General features: G+C 40.3%; 1 protein-coding gene and 1 pseudogene across 2 annotated transcripts in view; both read right to left on the reverse strand.

The window, feature by feature from the left end:
• The window catches only part of LOC149097203 (uncharacterized), a 24,054-nt pseudogene continuing 1,617 nt past the window's right edge, over positions 1–22,437 (reverse strand). Inside the window, exons 2-4 of the transcript XR_016204221.1 lie at positions 8,426–9,438; positions 2,879–4,884; positions 1–1,609 (exon numbers count right to left, since the gene is read on the reverse strand). The product of XR_016204221.1 is annotated as an uncharacterized LOC149097203 (transcript). The remainder of the gene's footprint in view (positions 1,610–2,878; positions 4,885–8,425; positions 9,439–22,437) is intronic.
• LOC110052301 (uncharacterized) overlaps positions 13,590–22,437 on the reverse strand; it is a 19,085-nt gene continuing 10,237 nt past the window's right edge. Inside the window, exons 2-7 of the mRNA XM_089279856.1 lie at positions 20,684–20,743; positions 20,476–20,589; positions 18,993–19,287; positions 14,741–14,958; positions 14,181–14,445; positions 13,590–13,968 (exon numbers count right to left, since the gene is read on the reverse strand). Of these exons, the coding sequence (XP_089135982.1) occupies positions 13,664–13,968; positions 14,181–14,445; positions 14,741–14,958; positions 18,993–19,287; positions 20,476–20,589; positions 20,684–20,743 (1,257 nt within the window). The 3' untranslated portion in view covers positions 13,590–13,663. The remainder of the gene's footprint in view (positions 13,969–14,180; positions 14,446–14,740; positions 14,959–18,992; positions 19,288–20,475; positions 20,590–20,683; positions 20,744–22,437) is intronic.

A 22,437-nucleotide genomic window follows, 5' to 3' on the forward strand; every position in this document is an offset into this window, starting at 1 on the left:
AGTTCTAATCTGTTTTATTGCCAAACAGTCTTCTTATTTGCACGCCTATATTCTGTAACGGCTATATAATTTGTTTGTAACGCGTTCAGTTCATCTTTTATATCAAGTTAGAGAGGTTAAACCTTGATTGATGTGTTCCGTTATAAGTTTCTCTCTCTCACCTAATATTACAGTTGTACTTTTTTATTTTTTTGGGAGGTCGAGAGACAAAAGAGAAGATCAAGGTAAGAGAGTTAATCCCCCATATTGGACTTATACCCAGGGTACCCGAGGTAGGACAGGGTACCCACTTCTTTCAAGAATGTTACTCGCGCGTTGTGTGGATTTTTACGTGAAGGAGACGTGGAGGATGCAATTACACCCAAAAATGGCGGATCGTACGTCTTAAAAACGAAAATATCCGAATTGCCTAAAGTTTCAAACGCCAAATCAAAGACAGTTTCTAAAAGTAGCGTTGCTAAAGCTCCTTTATTCAAATAAAGGAGACATCCGCACAGTCTTGGAGGTTTCCCTTCGCCCTGTAAACAAAACAAGAATAAATGTTTACGTGGAAAACTGCTTGGGCTGAACACGCATCGCGCAATTAACATCCGCAGACGAACTGGGTACCATTGTAAAAGGTAACCTGCGATGAAGCGTTTCTTTTTTTCGAGGGAAGAGAAAAACAAATAAACAACGCCTAATCGCAGACTACTTCAGACGGGTTACCTTGGGTATAAGGCCTGTATGTGGTATTGATTCTTAGCTTGATCTTCTCGTGCCTCAAGAGAAAAGTAATTTGCTAAAAGGCGAGAAGCGTAGCTGCCCAATTCCTGCCCATTTCCGCTCACACGCCATTACCCTAGTAAACTAATTTACGCCAACTTAAGCTCTACATTCAAAATTGTTACAATAAAATACAATTCTTTCTCCTTGTTTGGTTACGCTGTCTGAGGTAATAATGGAGATTTCTCAAGTTGCGGTAACTTGCCTTTAGGTGGGGATGTTCCTCGCCGAAAACCTTTTCCCTAATAGTCAGTGCCTTCTCGTGGTACTGTTTTGCTTCATTGTACTGTCCAAGATCCGCATGAACACTTCCCAAGTTGTTATACCTGGCGGCTACATCGGCATGTTCCTCACTGAACATTTTTTTCCTGATGATCAGCGCCTTCTCGTGGACGGTATTGTTTTGCTTCATTGTACTGTCCAAGATGTGCATGAACACTTCCCAAGTTGTCATAGCTGGCTGCTACATTGGCATGTTCCTCGCCGAAAATCTTTTTCTTGATGATCAGTGCTTTCTCGTAGTATTGTTTTGCTTCATTGTACTGTCCAAGATGTGCATGAAGACTTCCCAAGTTGTTATAGCTGGCTGTTACCTCGGCATGTTCCTCGCCGAAAATCTTTTTCCTGATGATCAGTGCCTTCTCGTGGTATTGTTTTGCTTCATTGTACTGTCCAAGATCTCCATGAAGACTTCCCAAGTTGTGATAGCTGGCTGCTACATCGGCATGTTCCTCGCCAAAAATCTTTTTGCTGATGATCAGTCCTTTCTTGTAGTATGCTTTTGCTTCATTGTACTGTCCAAGATCTCCATGAACACTTCCCAAGTTGTTATAGCTGGCGACTACTTAACAAATAAAGAAGCCTCGACTGTGCTCTGTTCTGTTGTAAAGCACGCAGGAAGCGGTAGAGCACGAAAGAAGTGTAGGGGAAAACACGAGACGAAGTCGAGTGTTTTTCCCCACTTCTTGAGTGCTCTACCGCTTCCTAAGTGCTTTACAACAGAACAGAGCACACTCGAGGCTTCTTTATTTGTTTTATGATAAAGAATCTAATAATTTCCCCACGCATTTGGCTGAATTTTCAAACCAAACTTTATTTTCCAAACGAACAAAAGTGGCGTCACCCGTGCACTGTTCTCTGATAAAGCACGCTAAAATAAGCCAATCACAATCCTTGTTAGAATTGTTCAAATAATTTGATTGGCTAACGAAGCGACAGCTGTCAATCACTAACTGGACTTCGGCTAAGCTTTCAGTTTCGAGTAGTTTGAGCGGCTTTTGAGAGAAGAACGATGCCTTCAAAGTTCGCTTTGAAGTTAATTTTTAAATACGGATCTAAAGGCAGGTGAAGGTTTATAGTCCAGAGGAATCCGGCCGTATCGTGGCCCATGGAAACGTGCACTTTTCCAGTGGAAATTACGAAACGCGAAGCTCAAAGCTTGTGGATGAAAATGCGAAATGCCGAGTTGAATTTGAAAGGAGCTACAGTTATTTACGGCTTGTAGCCGCATGCAGCAAGATTGCCCGAACTAGCGTAAAAGTTAGAAAGACTAAACGGCTCCCACTGGTTCTACTCCGAGCACAGAAGAGAATATCAGAGCAAGCTTTGCACTGAGCACTCGTCGGTTCACTTCGCTGAGATGACCGGAGAACGAGCGTTACTACACTGCATGTAAGTGTTGTTTGAGCAATTGAGCATTTTTACAAAAATAAAGCTTCTCATCATAAACAGAGACACTTCAATTGTTGTTTTCTATCATTGTTTTACTTCTTAAGTATAATTTCTGCCTTCGTAACAAATATAATGTCTTTTATCGAAGCACTGTTTAGGTTGAGAATTTGTTTATTTCGTTACGTGTTTTGTCGGCGGGAATCTAGCAAAACTTGTTATTTTAGTACAGTTTTAACAATGGTCTCTGTGAGCCATATTTACTACAGACAACTAGCTCGTTTCCATTGCGTTTGTCTGAATCACAGGGGATGTTTAATTTGGCGCAAATTTGTCAAAATTCCGGCGCAAAAATTTGAAAGCCAACTTACCGTCATCAACCCGTGCTCTGTTCTCTGATAAAGCACGCACTTTCAGCCAATCAGAGCGCGCGTTATATGGAAACTTTATTATAAATTGGCATGTTCCTCGCCGTAAATCTTTTTCTTGATGATCAGTGCCTTCTCGTGGTATTGTTTTGCTTCATTGTATTGTCCAAGATATGCATGAAGGCTTCCCAAGTTGCCATAGCTGGCGGCTACATCGGCATGTTCCTCGCCAAAAGTCTTCTTGCTGATGATCAGTGCCTTCTCGTGGTATTGTTTTGCTTCATTGTACTGTCCAAGATGTGCATGAACATTTCCCAAGTTGTTATAGCTGCCTCCTACATCGGCATGTTCCTCACCGAAAATCTTTTCCCTGATGATCAGTGCCTTCTTGTAGTATTGTTTTGCTTTATTGTACTGTCCAAGATCTACATGAAGACTTCCCAAGTTGTTATAGCTGGCTGCTACATCGGCATGATCCTCGCCGAAAATCTTTTTCTTGATGATCAGTGCCTTCTCGTGGTATTGTTTTGCTTCATTGTACTGTCCAAGATGTGCATGAAGACTTCCCAAGTTGTCATAGCTAACTGCTACTTCGGCATGTTCCTCGCCAGAAATCTTTTTTCTGATGATCAGTCCTTTCTTGTGGTATTCTTTTGCTTCATTGTACTGTCCAAGATGTGCATGAAGACTTCCCAAGTTGTTATAGCTGGCTGCTACATCGGCATCTTCCTCGCCGAAAATCTTTTTCCTTATGATCAGTGCCTTCTCGTAGTATTGCTTTGCTTCATTGTACTGTCCAAGATGGCTATAAACAATTCCCAAGTTGTTATAAGTTTGTGCTACTTTGTGATGATGTCCACCGTAAATTGCTTTATAAACCTTGCTAGCCTCTTCGTGGTATGATATTGATGATTTATACTGGCATATCATTGATAATGTTGACCCGTGGGCATTAAAGACATCTGCTTTCATCAAGTCGCCCTCTCGTGTGTTACTTGCATATTGAGCAAAGTCGCAGGCTGATGTGGAAAAGAGAATTGCATTTGATGGATTGCTAAGGTCAAGACATACATAGGTAGTTAAACAAAGCCACGAAATGACCTTGTCGGGAGTGATAACGGGTACTAACTCCAAAATATCTTTTGCAGTAAAATTGTCTGTAAGAATTTCATGCAGCGCCTTGCAATGGGTGGTAATCCTACTAACATTACGTAAACGTGCCCACTTTCGTACAAACGATAATGCTTCGACTCAATAAGAGAGTGAAAAACCTGAATCGCTACAGATATGCACTCAAGTTTCTCTGTGATCTCAAAATCCAACGTTGACATTTTCCTGAGAATTTCATAAACAACGTTATGCATTCTTACATAGTCGGGTGCTCCATCTTAACTGTACAAACTCGTAATCAAGGAGGATTTTAAGATCTTTGCCCTGATTAATTCTTCAGTCTGTCCCGAAGAGCGAACTTTGACAAAGTTAACAGCTGCTTCAACTGGGAGAGAGTCGGAGCCACATAGCGAGAAAAATAGAAATGTCTGTCGAATTACTTCATCGATTTTCAAAGTGCTATCTATTGCCATTTCGATTGCCGTAGTCATCGTTTTGGAATACGCTGGATTTCCTTTGGCAAGAGGTTCTTCTGTTGCCTCACGCTTACCGCTAACAAGTGTTTCCAAGTAATTTGTCAACCCATAGGTTGGAGAACCACAACTCGCAACAGTTTGTATGTAAAACGCCGCGGCTGCCAAGGCTAGCGGCTGATACTCAAGAACCTCAGCAATCCTTTGAACTTTCTCGTCATTCTCGGAAAGTTGCGATACTTGTTTCAATAGCTCTACTGCGTCCTCGGGCTGCATTCCTGCACTGAGTGACTCATGGTAGGTATGAGGAGCATTTGTGGGAATTGCACTGCTATCTTGAGTTGTGATCAGTACCTGACCGTGACCCCACTCTTCACAAGCGGTCTGAGGTAGGTACCCACATACCAAAGACAGGTCAACAACATTGTCTGCTATTATCAACCACTTTGAGAACTGTTGAATCTTTGGCAAAATTAAGCGCTGGAGATGCTTAAGAGTCCCTGTCCATAGGAATGGAAAATAACTCGGCAAGGGTCGAAAATTCGATTTCGCTCATATTTTCATGGTAGATAGGCTAGGGCATGACAAAAACTACTGGGTAGTTTTTTTGGCAAAATATCCTTTTATTTCAAAGACATATGCAAATTACCAGATTCCGTTAAAATCGTCATTTGACGTACCACTTTATCAAGCAAGTTTGAGAGCCTCGCATGCAAAACTACATCATTCTTCCGTCTTTAAAACACTCAAATATTTTTGTGCAATGTTTAAATGTGTACTGGGTTGATTTTAGGGAAAGTTGCGTTGTCGTTTTGGGTGCAAAATAATTAAATTTCGAAGACATGTATTTCATTCACTTAAAAGTACTTCGTGAATATAATTAATTTTCACCATGTGCGAAACCTTCAAATAGATCAAGCTTCTGGTGGTTGAATTGCAGAAGGATGGTCTATAGATTCCTGTAAAAATTTCTTTGGGCAAATGATTGTGAGCGACGCGAGAGCTTTTCAAAGAACGTCAAAAATGCAAACATTTGGCCACCGTCGTCAAATTTCAATTTACGGGTTAGACGTATATTTTAGCATGCGCCACATGACTTGACCTATATTAAGTTGAAATAGACACAGAGCTGATAATTTCGAAATGTTCTAACCTCATTTGCTGTAAAAGGCAGGTCCAAAGCCGATTTGACGTGTTTCTCTCACCATTCGTCGCACATGAAGCAGAAGTTTGCTTTTGTTTACATAACGTCCGATGTACATCGCCAACTGTCAACTTATTTAACGGTCGAATACCATGAATCTGTGACCCTCTTTCGACACATATGATCACCACTGCATCTAAGTCAAAAACGGCTAAGTCATTTGTAGATAGTTGCTTGCTTTGCACTACACCAAACTATTACGTTTGATCATCATGGTTTGATGGCTTGAATCCTTGCTTGAAGCGGTTCCTTGTTCGTCACGCAATGCTGTCATCCCATTTTAGGGGGTAGGGGTAAGGCTCTGTAAGGTTTGGAATCACTGGGAGCACACAATCGTGTTGAGTTGGAAGAGATTGAATTAAGAAATGAAAAGAATGAATAGTTTACCATTGCCCCTGTTGTTATATTTTACTCGACCACCGCTACCTACATGCCCTGCGTAATACTGTAACGCTAAACTCATACCTAGGTCTTTTCACGCTATGCAATTATTTTTGGTTTATACATGTAATACAGTGGGCTAACCTCGGGGAAATGGGTGGTGACCGCTTAATGGGGCTAGCCGCTTAAATAGAGGTTGGTGTACCTTGAATATTTAATTTTTCACTGTCGGGCTATAAATTTCTTGGCGAACATGGAGTCAATTCAAGACAATCATGATAGACGTGTGTTTGAATTATCACTCGTCATGCACTTCAGTTTCAGACTCTTATCTGTCATCGCCCTTTCCAAAACAAAGTTCTTAAATTTTGGGTGACCGCTTAATAGGGGTAAAGACAATAATGAAACCCTTATCGGAATGACCAAATGGTGGCCGCGGAGGTAATCGGTCAATAGGTGTTTTATTTACAATATTTTACTGACGATAATTTTGGACTGTATTGACAACAGTCCACTATTTTCTGTTACATACCAATGCCTCGCCACCAAGCAAACAAAATACGCCAAATAAAATGGCATGGCCAGGGCTAGGGCTATTTAGTCTGTTTTTCTCACGAATTAGACACGTTGTGATTTCCTATTTTTATTTCAGGTAGTTCTTGCTTCACTGATCTATAATTCGTTTATGGCGATTTTCTTAAAATTCTAGTGAGTACAGGCACTAGCTTTATCAGCTGTTGTCTGAAACGTCAGAACGTACAGCAAACGTGATTTGGACCGACTCCACGTACACTATGGAACACGATTATATAAATATACACATATTATTATATATATGAACAAACAGATGAACAATGATTAAATTGTTTCAGTTATCCTGAGAGTACTCTATACAAAATAGATTATAATGTGCAGCGTATGCCGTGACAGCATTGCGTGACGAACAAATAACGGCTGTAAGATTGTGCTGCGCCGACACGTTTATCAACAATGGTCAGCAATCGATCAAACGCAATATTTTGGGGAAGCGTAAAGCAAGCAACTATCTACAAATGACTCAGCCGTTTTAGACTTAGATGCAGTGATGTTCATAAGCGCAGAAAGATGGTGAAAAATTAAATATTCAAGGTACACCAACCTCTATTTGAGCGGCTAGCCCCATTAAGCGGTCACCACCCATTTCCTCGAGGGTAGCCCACTGTATTACATGTATAAACCAAAAATAATTGCATAGCGCGAAAAGACCTAGGTATGAGTTTAGCGTTACAGTATTACGCAGGGCATGTAGGTAGCGATGGTCGAGTAAAATATAACAACAGGGGCAATGGTAAACTATTCATTCTTTTTGTTTCTTAATTCAATCTCTTCCTACTCAACACGATTGTGTGCTCCCAATGACTCTAAGCCTTACGAAGCCTTACGTATTAGGATAGGAATTGTCCTACCCCTACCCCCTAAAATGGGATGACAGCATTGCGTGACGAACAAGGAACCGCTTCAAGCAAGGATTCAAGCCATCAAACCATGATGATCAAACGTAATAGTGTGGTGTTGTGCAAAGCGAGCAACTATCTACAAATGACTTAGCCGTTTTTGACTTAGATGCAGTGGTGATCATATGTGTCGAAAGAGGGTCACAGATTCATGGTATTCGACCGTTAAATAAGTTGACAGTTGGCGATGTACATCGGACGTTATGTAAACAAAAGCAAACTTCTGCTTCATGTGCGACGAATGGTGAGAGAAACACGTCAAATCGGCTTTGGACCTACTTTTTACAGCAAATGAGGTTAGAACATTTCGAAATTATCAGCTCTGTGTCTATTTCAACTTAATATAGGTCGAGTCATGTGGCGCATGCTAAAATATACGTCTAACCCGTAAATTGAAATTTGACGACGGATGGCCAAATGTTTGCATTTTTGACGTACTTTGAAAAGCTCTCGCGTTGCTCACAATCATTTGCCCAAAGAAATTTTTACAGGAATCTGTAGACCATCCTTCTGCAATTCAACCACCAGAAGCTTGATCTATTTGAAGGTTTTGCACATGGTGAAAATTAATTATATTCACGAAGTACTTTTAAGTGAATGAAATACATGTCTTCGAAATTTAATTATTTTGCACCCAAAACGACAACGCAACTTTCCCTAAAATCAACCCAGTACACATTTAAACATTGCACAAAAATATTTGAGTGTTTTAAAGACGGAAGAATGATGTAGTTTTGCATGCGAGGCTCTCAAACTTGCTTAACAAAATGGTGTGTCAAATGACGATTTTAACGGAATCTGGTAATTTGCATATTTCTTTGAAATAAAAGGATATTTTCCCCAAAAAAGTATCCAGTAGTTTTTGTCATACCCTAGCCAATCTACCATAAGAATATGAGCGAAATCGAATTTTCGACCCTTGCCGCGAAATTAAGAATTTGTCTGATTTTTACAGGCAGGCACTCTTAATTGTTTCCTTGTGGCTTTTTTCTTTCGTGGTAGCCAGGTTAGTCAAGCTGTATTCGGTAATTCCCAACTGTTTAGCCAGGGGGATGTACGAATCAGCAAGCGTTTCAAGGGTTTCTGCATTCAGGGTTGCAACGAATGTTAAGCCTTCACTTTCATCTGATGCGCTTGTAAAGAACTCTTGCCCAATTTGACGAGCAATTTGAGTTTTACCACATCCAGGATTACCGGACAAATAAATGGCACTGACCGCTCCGTTACTTCTATCGCCAAGCTCTTGCATTGTTGTCATAATCCTTCTGACGTCATTTAACCGTTTGACAATTTCGTGAGATGGCTTGAAACTGAGATTACAGAAAGACTTGACTTTGGAATTAATTTCTTGCGAAAGACATTCAACCTGCTCTTCCTTTCTTTGTATCGTGTCTTGTGCAACTTGCAAACCAGATTTGACTTTATTCAGTTCTGTTTGGAGATTGGAATCCTGTGCCATTAAGTTGTTTACTACTGTCGTGGGAAAGCTAGTCTGATTTTTAACCTCGTCTATATCATTGACCGGAAGACTCAAAGAGTTGAACGCCGACAACACTCTTCCAACATAATTCAAGAACTCAGCATCTGTAAGCTTCGCCTTACTGATATGAGCAATATCATTTCGGACTTGACGAAGATTATCGACTTCTTTCCTGGTGGCTGCACTCAGAGTTGTGCCAATGCTATCTGAGAACAGAATCGCGAAAAACAAACAGCTACAGTCCCACTCTGCCGTTTTACCATTCTGTGTTGTCGCCAGATATCGCGCATTCTTCGAACGGCTTCTTCGAGACTCGTTATTATTAAAGTCTAAGCCATTCTTTGGCGTATCTTCCATTCTCCAGGCGTTGTTTTGTAAAAGAAATCCCATTCTTGCTTGAAGACTTGTCGTAGTGCTTGAGGAACCAAGTTAAAGGCGATGTAACAAATTCGAAAAAAGTTCAGTTGGTCTGTTGTATACACCATTGTGGAAAGTCCTGCAGTGGAATATATTTAGGCATTTAACCCCAATTTAGATTGTTGCTAGAATAATATTTTTAAGAAAATGTTTGTATGAAATACTTTTAGCTCTACAGCAAGAAAACCAACTGATTGTCACGAGAGGTGTAACAATCCGAGCTTAAAACGGAATAGTGTACTTTTGCTTTTTGGTGATCATGATGTGATTTCTTTAATAAAGGGAGTGGCCTCTTGCGATGTGTAGGTTTCACATGTTGATCCTATTTTAATTATTCCTTATAAACAGATAGAACAGATGTAGGTATCCCAAGCTCATTGCGTGCATGAGTGTCGTTAAAAAATAATAATAATAACGATATTTAAACCGATAGCCCAGGTCACATATGTGGTTTTCAGAGGGGCCCTCCATACGAAATAAGCTACAAGTTAAAGTCTAAAAACAAAGCTATTCTACTTTCGCAAAGTTAAAGATACGAATGTATAAATTATAAAATAAAACTATTAATAAATACTCTTAAGGTGTCCTTTGAAAGTAAAAATGTTGGAACTGTTCCTAATTCCATCTGGAAAAAAGTTCCAATCATTAATGGCATCGTAGACAAAACGGTTCTGGCCCCAGGAGCGATGTTGTTTAGGCTTAAAAATCTTGTTACTGCTCGTGTTGTAATTATGAATGTCTTTAAAGTGCTAAAATTAAAAACCCGGTCAACGAAGCCGTTCAAAGCTTTAAATATCAATATCAAGCGATGACACGTTGTACTTCTCGTCATGTTGTCCCAGCCAAGCTGCTCAAGCGCCTCGGTAGCAGACAAATGTTTAGGCTCTTCGAGGACGATTTTGGCAGCTTTATTTTGCAATAATATACTTAGACTATCCACTTTATTGGCCAACGTCATGTATACATCGAGTTAGAGAGGAGAAAAGTGAAACTACATTGGTATTATTAAGAAATAGTGTAAAACGCAGTGGTATCAGAATACATAAGGCGATGTGACACCCTGAAAACAACTTGTCTGAGACGGTAACCACAACGAATGAACCGTGTCTCGTCCAGTCACCAAAGTTAAGCCCAGTTCAGCGGGGTTAGTACTTGGACGGGTGCCCCGCCATCCTCGGAGCCCCAGGGGCAGTTAGTGGGGCGGGGAAAAGTCTAAACGGGCGAGAGAAAAAATTCGGATTTTTTTTCTCGCCCGTTTAGACTTTTCCCCGCCCCACTAACTGCCTCTGGGTCTCCGAGGATGGTGCCCCGCTAAAAACAACCCATTTTGCTGATGTTGTAAGATTTGTTATGATGTTTTTCCTTTTTTTTTTTCCTCCCCTTTCCAAGTCGATATCAGTGACTGCAGAACTCCCAGCCCTTATGTGTGCTGCGGTCGGTCAATAATTCAGCATTTCAATTGGTAAACAGGAGACTCGTTATCCCGCCGAACTACTCTTTCCACTACTTTAAGACTTGTTAAACTGTGTGTTGACTTGGTGAGATGGATTGGGTCAATGCTTCGTAATTCATAGGTCGTGGGACCACTCCCAGGAAAAGTGAGTGTAATGTCTTATATCATTTCGCCATGCCCATATTTATTAATAGTACCATAGTTATAGCGAAACGCGGCCTTCGCATTCTCCTCAATTCTCCAGCCCTTTTCCAGTTTAAAATCTTCTATGAAGGTTTTGGTCATTCGAAAATTCTTACAGCTCATCAATTTGTTGATGGCCACAAATCCGGAGCTGTCAGCGGGTGATGTGCGGGCTCACGTGTTATTTCTTTTTCTTTGAATCGTTATTAATATTTCCACCGATAAATCTAACTATAAAGGATACATTTTAACTTTAAAATTGATCTCTAACCAGGAACCGGAAGCAAAGCTCCATTGTCAATGAGCCAACTAGAGCTCTGCATTGCCGAAAAGTTCAAAAAGGAAACAAAGGAGTGTGCGAATTAAGAAGTGAAGGAGTGAACCACATCTGCAACTTGCATGAAAACTACTTTTTTCCAAGTTAAAAATGGTGGTCACTTGCCTCGTCTTTATATCAGGTAACATTAAGGGTTTTTCATCAGCTTGTACTGTTGCTTTGGTAACTTGTAATGTCAGGAAAATGACTATAACTTGTTACGTTCACCAATGATTGGGCATTTTTTGATACCATTACTGTGGTGTCAACTGAAATAGTACAAGTGCTGAAACGTGCTAGAAACCGTTGCGAGCTACCTTAAAAGAGTTGGTTTGTGCCCTTGAAAAATCTATTTTTTGAGGATCTTATCGAAAATGGTTGCTATAGCAACCAGCCACAGCTTTTCGATGCACCGCCTTATAGCATGCACGCCAACAGTTGTGGCTCTTTCATAAAGCATGATTTTAACTTTCAAACATGTCAAACGAACATAACAAATGAATTCAGTTTTCCCTGTGCCGAATGAAGTAAAATTTGATGAAATTTGTAAATTCGCAAATTTGGGACGGTAGCCACCTCTCTCTCCCCCCCACCCCCTCCCCCCCCCCCCCCCCACCTAGTTGAGGAAATTGTGAAATTTTTCGGGCAACTGAACCGCTCATGATTCGGGTAACAGTATTTGGGAAAAAAACATTTCAAAAGGTTTCAAGACTTGTAGGCTACTTTCTCTGACGTTCGCTTTGCCAAACTAACTTAAAGTCAAATGATATGAAGGATCTAGACATTCTGTTTTGGAAACGTCACATATCGTTAAAAACGGTATTGTGGAATTCCAGGATATGGACATTGTTTTCATTTTCAATTTTCCATCGACAAAACAATGCAAAAAGAATCAAAGCGAACGAAGACAAATAATTTTGCCTTAGAGCTGTTTTGAGCGGTTCGTACGAGGGAGAAAAAACCCTTTTTCTTTCATAGGTTTCTGGTTTTACTTGGTTGTCAATCAAGGTCATAGAGTATGCGAGGTTTAACTATTTTTGGAATTAGCACAGTTTCATTAGGCGTTGGAATTGTGGACGTCTATACTGCAATTTGACTGCGTTTGTATCGCGATTTCAGCACTAACGCATTCGAGCAGTGTGTGATTCTTTCGCACACAAAGGTCTCCACCCCTCCCCTCCTCCCCCAACGTAAGATTGTCAACAACAGTAACTTTGTTCAAAGAGTTCCTAATATTGCCAACAAGTCCAGTTGATACGTGACTTTACTTATCAACCGACTTTACTTGTCAACGTGTTCAAAATACAGGTACGTATTTTGAACGAGCTTGTACAGCTCTTAGACGTGACGTTTTAAATTAAGGTTACAGTATACCTTCGGGTCGGCAATTTTCTTCAAATTTGGCTTTTTGGGTCAAAGTAGTGGTCGAAGATTAATCTTAAATTTCTGAAAAAAAATCTTGAAAAAGGCTAAATATTGGCGGAGAAATGGTGGTTTTTCGTTTTCGCCGGAAGTAAAAATTTACCTTTTGATTGACAGCGCTATGGCGCGTATGCAATCAACCGAGACGATTTTCGCGGGAATTACCTGTACGGATGTCACGAATTGACTTCTCAGTTGATCAGCCTTGTTGTTCCGACTACGAAGCACTCTTGGTATTAGGTGTAACTCTATTAAGTTAGAAGTAAACATAGACCACGTTAAAAACATAAACCAGTTCGAAAAAGCGAAAACACCGAAGAACGAATGAAAATACATCAATGAGTGAAGAAGCAAACGTTCGCCACGCGGATAAAGCTATAGCTATCGTATAAAAAAATTCGTGGTAAGAGAAAAAAAAGGTTCTGTAAAAATTTTGGAACTTGACAGCAATAACAGGGATGTTGACAGAGACTCTCCTGATGAGTCCGACATCGACGAATCGTCGGACTCAATGAGACCATTTGAAATATTATCCATGCAAAGTTGACCACAAACAGTTGCTCCACGGCGCTTTCTTTTGTTTGTTTTCTTCGCCCAGCCACTCTAGCGTTGGTATCCTCTTTAGTCTTCCCCATTTTGCCAGACCAGCTTCAAGAAAAACCGAGCTACAGAAAAATTATTTCTCCTCCTTCGGCTTTTTTCGGCCTCTTGAGCGCATTGCGAAACACAAGGGTATTTTGGAGATTCGCGCGAAGATTTTACCAGGAGGTTAACGGTAGTAAACTTTCCCTGCACTGATTGGCTCAATTATCTGAGGACTCAGTTGAAGGCGTTTGTGGGCGGAATTTGTTTGCGAAGCGTTGTTTTCTCGAATAAATTTTTTCGCTTGAAGCAGGCACTTTAAAGAGTTATAACTCAAAGGGAATTTGTTCAATTGCCCTCAAATTTGGCGTTATGATCATCATGATCCCCGAGTTTCCCCAAGCTCCTCCTCCACTTCCTTTTTCTTGCTGCTCTTTCTTGCCTACTGTCCTCTTGCTTGCTTGCGTAGCTCATCGTGACATTACTTAAAACAGCCAACCTTTTGGCTGCAGCAAGCTTGTCACATCGATAGATGTTCTTATACTCCTTTGCTGGAATTGAATCTTTATTGATATGTTCGACAGAATTTGTTGTGTCAGGACACGCTGACCAGTTACAGGCCTCCATCTCTGTAAAAGCAGTTGTGAACATTTCTATAAAGAAGCATAGAGTAACGGTTAATATTAGACTACAACCCTACCTAACTCGTGAAAGGATGGTGGAAGAAAAATAAACACGATGATGAAGATGCACGCCTAACTGTTATTACTGTCAACGGCAAATGACTTTCAATTATAACTTAAAGCGTTAACTTAAAGGCGTTTGTGGCATCATGGGGAATTTGAAGAAAATAAAATTAACTTACTCAAGTGCTCCTCCCTTGTCCACCACCTTTTCCAATTGTGCAGCTTTTTCCAGTTATCATTCTCTAGGTCTGTCATGTCATCTGGAAGAAGGTGTTTTACAGTTGTGATGTTTAGATCTCCGGCAAGTACATTAAAGATTTTGTAAACCTCATCCTTCGAATTGGACGTGGCAACTTTATCTGCCAGCAGACGGAAAGCTCTTATAGATGAAGCTGTGTCGCACACTCTGGTACTAACTTTCATTACTGACCTCTTCCAGTGTACCTGCCAAAACAATTTTAGATATATCACTTCAAAATTGCATTTTTCGTCCGTTTTGGTGTTTAATGCGTTGGAGAAGACGCTAAATGGCTGGAGTACTTCAACTATAACAGTGGAAGGGCCTCCGATAATTTAGTATTTTCACGGTCACTTTTGGTTGGCAATTGTTTCTGAGGATATTCCTGAACGGACACTCCACCATAGTATAGTAGTAATTTTCATCTTCGTTTGCACCCTTACTTTCCCCTAGGACTAAACATGGAGTTAAATAATTCTAAGACTAATTTGAAATATGTACCTTGCAACCTCTAAGTATCTTGTCCGCAAAATTTCGACCAAGAACATCCCGAAGGCCTTTTGCCTCGGCATCTGAAAAATCGACAGTGATGCGTAAGAGCTTTTTGCCGTTGTCAAATGCTGGGCATCGACTGGTCGTTCCTTGAAAGATGTGTCTGAATGCTGTCGCATGTACTTGGGAGGTCTGTCTGTTGAAAAGAACACGTGCTACAGCGACCCCTATTAATTAAACATAACAAACGTTTTTACTTATTAAAATATTAATTCCCCAATAATCTCAACAAAACAATTAAACTTTCAATTTTACGCTTAAACCAAACCAAACGCTTAAAGGCAACGTCGGTCTTATTCCCCTAGCTGCAGCTTCCACTAACACAGAATTTGGGGGCAAGTCGCCATCAAACGGATGAATTCGTTTTGGAAGAGTGAGTTCGACAAGGAACATAGAAAAAGCATAAATGTCAATTGCAACGTTCGGCTTCGATTCTGAGCTGGGTCTGTTCTCTCGGGCGCCAAAAACGCTGTCGTTGCTCTACGGACCCCTTTCTTATTCGGAGAGCTTTGTAGGCTGGAAACCTGAGTACTCGTGAATTGCATAAACTCAAAAAGACATTCTCCGAAATCGTCCAATTTCACTAGCCATTTGTCCTTTTCATTCCCGCCTCCCGGAAAAACATCACCGGCTTTGATGTCAGCGTGAATAATCCCCCGGCAGTGAAGATAACTCACACCCTCGGCTGCTTGCTTTGCTATCTCCACTTGCAGACGCCATGAAATTTCTTCTTCCTTAATATCCAGTAGTTGTCTAGTATTGTGTATGCGTTCTTCGCTACCATCAAATTCAATTATTTTCTCGACATATTCAGTTACAAGTATTGATCGAACAAAGTCTAAGCCATAATGCAAAAGGACATTTGGATGATTTAAAGTGACGATATTCTCAACTTCTTTTTTTACTTTCAGTTTGTAGCGACCTCGTAAGGAAACTAAAACTTCTTTTGCGCATATAGTATTAAATTGGCCATTACTATCTCGTAAGGTTCCTTTATGCACACGGGATGTGGAGCCTTTGTCAAAGAAATGTTCTTCAAGCGTGAGAGAGTTTGGGTCAATGGTGACATCAACTTCATCGCCACTAAAAAGCTTTAAAGCGCATCCATTTCCTGGTCTTTTGGTGCATTGTTTTAACGAGCCGTAAATATCTGTCGTGACAGGAAAGGAAACTTCATTAATGTTATAACAATTACTATGAGTAATTGATCCAGTTCAGTTGTGGCTGGGAGTAATTCAAAATTTTTGTTTAAGAATATTTTTAGCGTACAAGTAAAAAAAGGTCTGGTAATGGTCGTTTCCTTCACGCACCGTTCTTCGGTCTTTCGACGCTTTAATTTTAAAAGCTACGGAAAAGTTGCCTTAATTTGAGAGTGCAATTCGGTTAATTATTGGTGGTTGATCGGGGAATGCTCCCCCTGTGCATCGGTTTTCTAACCTCCGCTGGGCTTTTTCAAGACATCGCGAATTAAATTAACTGTCGGTCAGCCTATAGTTGTCAAGACTATCCAATAGGTCGTCGAAAGAAATAAGTTAAAAAACTAATTGTTTTAATGTGTACATCATATGCTTATCCACGATTTTAAAGCTACCCTACATTCCAGACAGAGTAGCAGCACATTGTCGCCAACTTTTTCAAAACGTCTGCTACCCGTAATGTTCTTCATACTCTTACGATTCCACAACAGACCATGAGCCATTCACATCTAAAGACATGTCCACATGGAAGCGGGGGACCCAGGGGAGGTGAGGTACCTCACCTTGGTACCTCACCTTCACCCGTGGTAAATGAATACCTGTCCCCAGCGACGCGGGGTGAGGTTCAAAATGGAATCGCGCGTTCACTAAGCACGCCCATAAACAGCTGCTTTTTGCTTCAATATAGTTGTGGCAAGTAAAACTTTGATTCCGCTGGTTAACCTGATTATCCGACTTAACGCTTAAATTGTCGCCAGGACTGTTAATTTCATCAACGTTTTGGTGGTTCTGGAGGTGAAATCGTCGAAATAACTCACAACGCTCGTAGCGGTTAGCAGTCATGTTGTTCTGCCGTGTCTGACAGTGATTTGGTTAGCCCGATTAGGCGAGTTACCCCACTAAGCAGTTTTCAAATGGAGAAAATTCACCCCACCGAAGCGGGTTACCCGGACTAACCCGCCCTGGTGGAGTACCCCACGTAACATGTGAACGTGATCAAGATGAAAAGAAATATTGTATGGATAGATTGGTTACCCCACCAACTGCCCGAAGTCCTTGTGAACAGGCCTTAAAGTGCACCTAACCCCAAATTTTTTTTTCGCTAAAACAAATCTAGACTTTCTTTGAAGCATTTGGGCGAAGAAATTTTTGAATTTGGTTGAATCCTCGATTTTCTATGCCCTTTCAAAGTCGCGATTAAGTGTTTCACGACCGCGTTTTAGGGAGTCTGGGGCGGCGGTACCTGATGACGTCTACCCAGGAACCAAACACAATAGCGCCTCAGTCAACTCTCTGTATTTGCTCGAGAAAATAGAACGCAAAACTAATCGTTCCGATGTATTTTGGGACTAAAACGTCCAAGTTTTGTCTCAGAATCATTTCTTTTTCGTCACTGGAGTCAGAGTTAAGTTTCGATTCGGAAGGCTCCGAAATAAACTTCGATCGAGCACGTTCGACAACTGTGAACTAACTGCTTAGAGCTTTGAGAGCAATTTACAATATTTCAAGCGACGACGGGGAAGACGTCTTTGCGTACGAGCTGCTTGTATATTAGGAATGGAAAGCTAGATACGAAGTGGAGGAGCAGGCAAACGAAAAGCAGGAAAGAAAACTCACGGACTGCTTTGGATGGTAATTTCGTCAACTAAACATAAGATTCCCACGCGTGTTTATAGCCCGTTTACATTTGCCCTTACCGAGAATGCATTTTGTCAAGGTTCTGTTAAATCCAGTTTGTGTTTTACTTTCAGTTGAATGCTTCATTTTTATAAGAGCGACGTACGTGTTGCAGTTTTCGAGACTTGATGACCTCCAAAACCTTGGCTTCGATCGATTGAAAATCGTATTGTTTGGACCTGTATTTTTGAAGCTGCGGGAAGCAAGGCGGAAGGAAACATTTCATACAATTACCGATTTCACATTGTCACACGTCTTAAATCGTAACTCCAAATAACCAATGTAAATTGTTCTCAAAGTTTGCAGTGAAATTCGTCGGATAAGCGAAAAGGATGTGTTCCCTAAGCGGTCCGCAGATAATGTTACGCGGTCATATTTTCGACGCTATTGCACAGAATCTTTGTCGCACTGCTGATTTCCAAACCTTCGAAAAACTCTGTGAGTCTAAAAATTTTGTTATCATGTGATTCTAGAGTATTAATCTTCGACTTTCATCTAAATCGAAAGAGAAATAAGTGTTGGTTAGCGGCGTACAGTTGCGATCTATTTACATATCAGTATAACGCTTCTTGATCATGACCGGATCACACAACTTTGCCGGTTATGTTATAAATACTGCGGGATTGGAAGATATAGGTTGTAGGTAGTATTTCTACAAATTGCTGGTTAGCTTTAAGCAGAAAAATTTATGAAAATAGCGTTCGAAAGTCTGCGGAACAAATTCCAGTGAGAGTTCTTCAATGGTTCTCACAGATTCAGTTCGCTTGTTTCGGTTCGACAAAATCAACCATCGTTTACGTCTTTATTGTACCATTAGCCGATCATCGTCAGTAAATTGTACAGTATATCTTTCTTTAAATCTGGAATATTGCTGCAACAGCCGATAGCACCTCTGGAAGGCGTTTCTGCGCACTTTTCGAATGTGTATTGCACCATCCTGAAGGAAATGAGAGGAAATGAGATATCCAACCTTCCTGGGTAGACGTCACAAGCGCCGCTGGACCCATTCTCCTCAAACTCGGTCGTGAAACAAAATGGCGGTGTTTTGGAGCTATTTTCGAGATTTCGTCGTGGCACAGAAAATCGAGGATTTAACGGAATTCAAAAATTTTTTCGCAGAACTATTTCAAATAATAAGTAGATTCGTTCTAGCGAAAAAAATTTTGGGGGTTAGGTGCACTTTAAGATGGGTGCAACATTAATTGTGAACATTATACGAACCAGGAAAGTCTCGCCCAACTAGTCTCATCAGTAGATACTAACTCAATATTTTTTGTGCGGGTCGATGGGTGGATTGAAGCATTGTTACGTTATCCTATGTATTATACCTTCAAAATCCTTGCTGCAGTCCCACAGTCCATTGGGAGCTTTCGGAGGTCTCCAAGCGAATGGTATCCTATCTGGGTTTCTTATGCTTGGATGGGCGGTTTTAGGTTCTTTCTTTGGAGAAGCATAGACAGGTGGCAAGACCAAGTTTAAACTTACAAATGCATCCAGCAAAGCCTCAAATCTTTCATCATCATTTAGTCGGAACGATGGAGTCAGATTACAGGCCGGGGCCTGTCGATAGCGATAAAATGCTGTTAATTCTTTCAAATTTTTCGTATGCAGAAAGACAAATAACTATTACAAGGATCGGTTTGGTATGTAGAGAAACATTTTTCAGAAACGTTGAGATTAGACATTGATTCCTAATTTCGTTGCAATATGCCGCTGTTTAGCGACTACGATTGGGTTACCTTATGAGAACTTTATTAAAAGCAACTACAATGCCGGTAGCCTGCGTAAAGTCTGCGTAAAGTCTGCTCTTTACAGCATTAAAATCAAAATATTCAATCAAACTACGTGCATTAAAATTAAAATAAGAGTTTCATTTACAGCATGTTACTGACAATAATTTCTGGACTTTGATATCTGGCCGCTTAATAGTAGGTTCGACTGTAGTGTGCATAACTATAAATCTGTCAGCAACCAGCGTAAAATAAGCCGCGACTCCCAGGTTCAAAAACTTGACGAATTTTAGAAGGTTGCTAATTTTGCGCCACTGAAGAAGAAGTCCTGCTGCGGAAGCTTTTTTCGGCACAACCAACACTTTCTATTTTTATTTTTAACCATTGAACTGTTACATTATGCAACATGTATGAGTAGAATTACAGCGGGGAATAACTTTGGTTGGATAGTCTAGTTCAGCACGATGGGACGAAATCCCGTTTTATTCAGCCCATATGACTCTTTTACAGTTATTTTACTGGAAGCGAGGAATATGAGCGGTGATTGTCTTCAATTGTTTATGACTCGCACTCTGGCTAACATTATTGACAGCAACTTAGAAAACAGATGGCCTGAGCCATCTCCTTTGATCACAATTGTAAACTTGGAGTATAGACCCAAACTAAGTAACGCACGCATCAACCCAGAGGGGAAAAAAAGAACTAAAAAAATATAAGGAGGCTAAGTAGCCATTGTTGCATAATTTGTGCAGGAGATGTTTTTTTAGTCTTTTTAAATGGCTGTGTGATTAACATCTATGTCAATCAGCAAAGTTTGGTTGAAACATGTTGATTTGATGCGATCACCGCTAAAATCTGGAACCTGAGATATTTTTGGCCTGTTTTTACTCCGCAAAAAATAAACAATGTTTGAAGTCACCATAGATGGTGCGACGCGGCCCAAATCAAGAGCATTACGGAACAAGAGCATTGCGGCAAATACAATTATCGGGTTACGCTCATTCGTCCAAAATGCCAGTGTTAAAAAAGTTGAAACTGTTGCTTCATGCGCTTATTATAACAACACATTTTTTAGTGTTACCTCTACAGCAGGGACACTGTCTACTTTCGTCTTGTCGACGGCTAACGACAAAGCAATGGCTTTCTGCATGACATCTTCTTCCTCTTCAAACTGGAAAATATACATCCACGATTTCTATACAAAAGAAGAAAGATTACTTAGTCGTAGCTTTAAAAAAAACTTTAACGAATATTAGAAAATAACAAAGGGTAAATCGGTTGAGACCTACCGCAATTCTTTCGCTTTCCATTCCTTTTTGACACGATTTTGGTAATCTCTCAGGGAATTCCTGATGAAAGGTAACAAAGAAAATATTAAACGTCACAAGGACTATGATAATCTTACATCAGCAAAGAACGCAAAGGTCCCAAACGAAATATCATCAAAGAAACACTATAATGAAATGAGAGCGTGAATCGGCTGGACTTACCGGTTGTATTTCAACATTTTTTTTAGTCTAGTTCCATACCAGCAGGTCTCAGTTTAGGCCCAAAGCCTTTAACGATATCTGAGTAGAGGACAGTTTCAGACATTCTACTGGTAAAAAAGATCCTAAGTGCAATAACTTCGAAAATGGTTCCTAATCTCTCGTTTGTCGAGTTTAAGCACACACCGAGAAAAACGGAAAGAGTAAGCAATACTTATACTTTTGAGAAACAATGAGACATTAACGTCACCGCTGCGCTTACACAATCTAGATTTAGGGAGTTGAGAAATCGCGCGAAAATCACATTGGCAACTGTAATGACGAAAGTGAAAAACAAAAATGATAAACAACACCATTTTTCGTCAACCCAGCAACAACCTCTTATTTATTTAAAATTGTTTGTTTCCGGTATAGAAAGTTCAAAATTTCCCAACACTTTTCAGCCGAATTGTTGATTGAACAATAAAATGGAGGAAGATCTTTAAGATACAATCTAAAATTTTCTTGTCTGTGGGTAATCCGGGCTGTTGCAACATGTCATAACTTTCTGACTGATAATGATCATTACAATTTAAAGGGAGCCACAGTGTTGTGTACTGGACGGCGAATTGTTTGAGTAAAAAATCACACTGATCGTGAAGAGACACGATAATTTTTGGTGAATCTAAGTATTAAGCAAAAAGCATCTCGCGATGAACACTTAAAGAATAAAAGAAAGTTAATCATTTAAAGGGATTACGTAACTTTAAACGAGCTTCCAGAGGTCTTTAAGCTTTATCTTCGATTCGCTCGTGTTACATAATCATGTCAGGGACAAAAAAAACGTCAGGCATCAGGTTCCTGTCACATGATCAGCTGACCACCCCAAATGCGACCGACTAGTCTCTTAATGGACTAAACGTGACTTGTGACGCAAGAGAGGAAAATGTTTCATTTCTCCGCTGAAAGCTTCCAAATCTAGCATGTTCTTTTTCTGGCAATGAGGTTACTAATCATTTCAGCGATCCCGAGGAGACAGCTGCAGGGTAGACTAAGGTGGACTTCAATTAAGCTGTTTGTCAGCCGTAATTTTAGTACCCTTGTTTGGGGGCCAAGAAAACTTCAATTCGGACCAAAAAAGGTAATACGAGTCATTTCACTGGGACGTGAGTTGCGTTTAGGCAATTGGGTAATATCTCTCGAAATTTACATAATAAAGCCTCTAAATTGGTATTTCTGATGAAATAACTGAGTAAAGGTGGCAACTGATAAAATATCAATCTATCACATTGGCACGAGGATAGATAATAGATATTATTTTTTAGGTAAACAAGTATCAAACAAAGAGAAAAACTGCTTATTTATTTCTATTGCAAGAAGAAATACAACAGTCTAAATGAATTCGATGCAGCCATACAGCGTACAAAAGTTGAAATTTGGTGCAAGCACACTCACAACTGGGAAAATTCTTTTCTATGATGTTAGCAGATGTTGCTGACAGGTAAAACAAAGTCATAAATAGATATGCACCAAACAGATTTAACAGCAGTTATAGAGTCGAAATAAGGCCTCCATGT

The sequence above is a fragment of the Orbicella faveolata genome, unplaced genomic scaffold (genome assembly GCF_042242905.1).
Source record: "Orbicella faveolata isolate gen_17 unplaced genomic scaffold, um_ofav_v1 contig_47, whole genome shotgun sequence".
In the NCBI taxonomy this organism is placed as follows: domain Eukaryota; kingdom Metazoa; phylum Cnidaria; class Anthozoa; order Scleractinia; family Merulinidae; genus Orbicella; species Orbicella faveolata.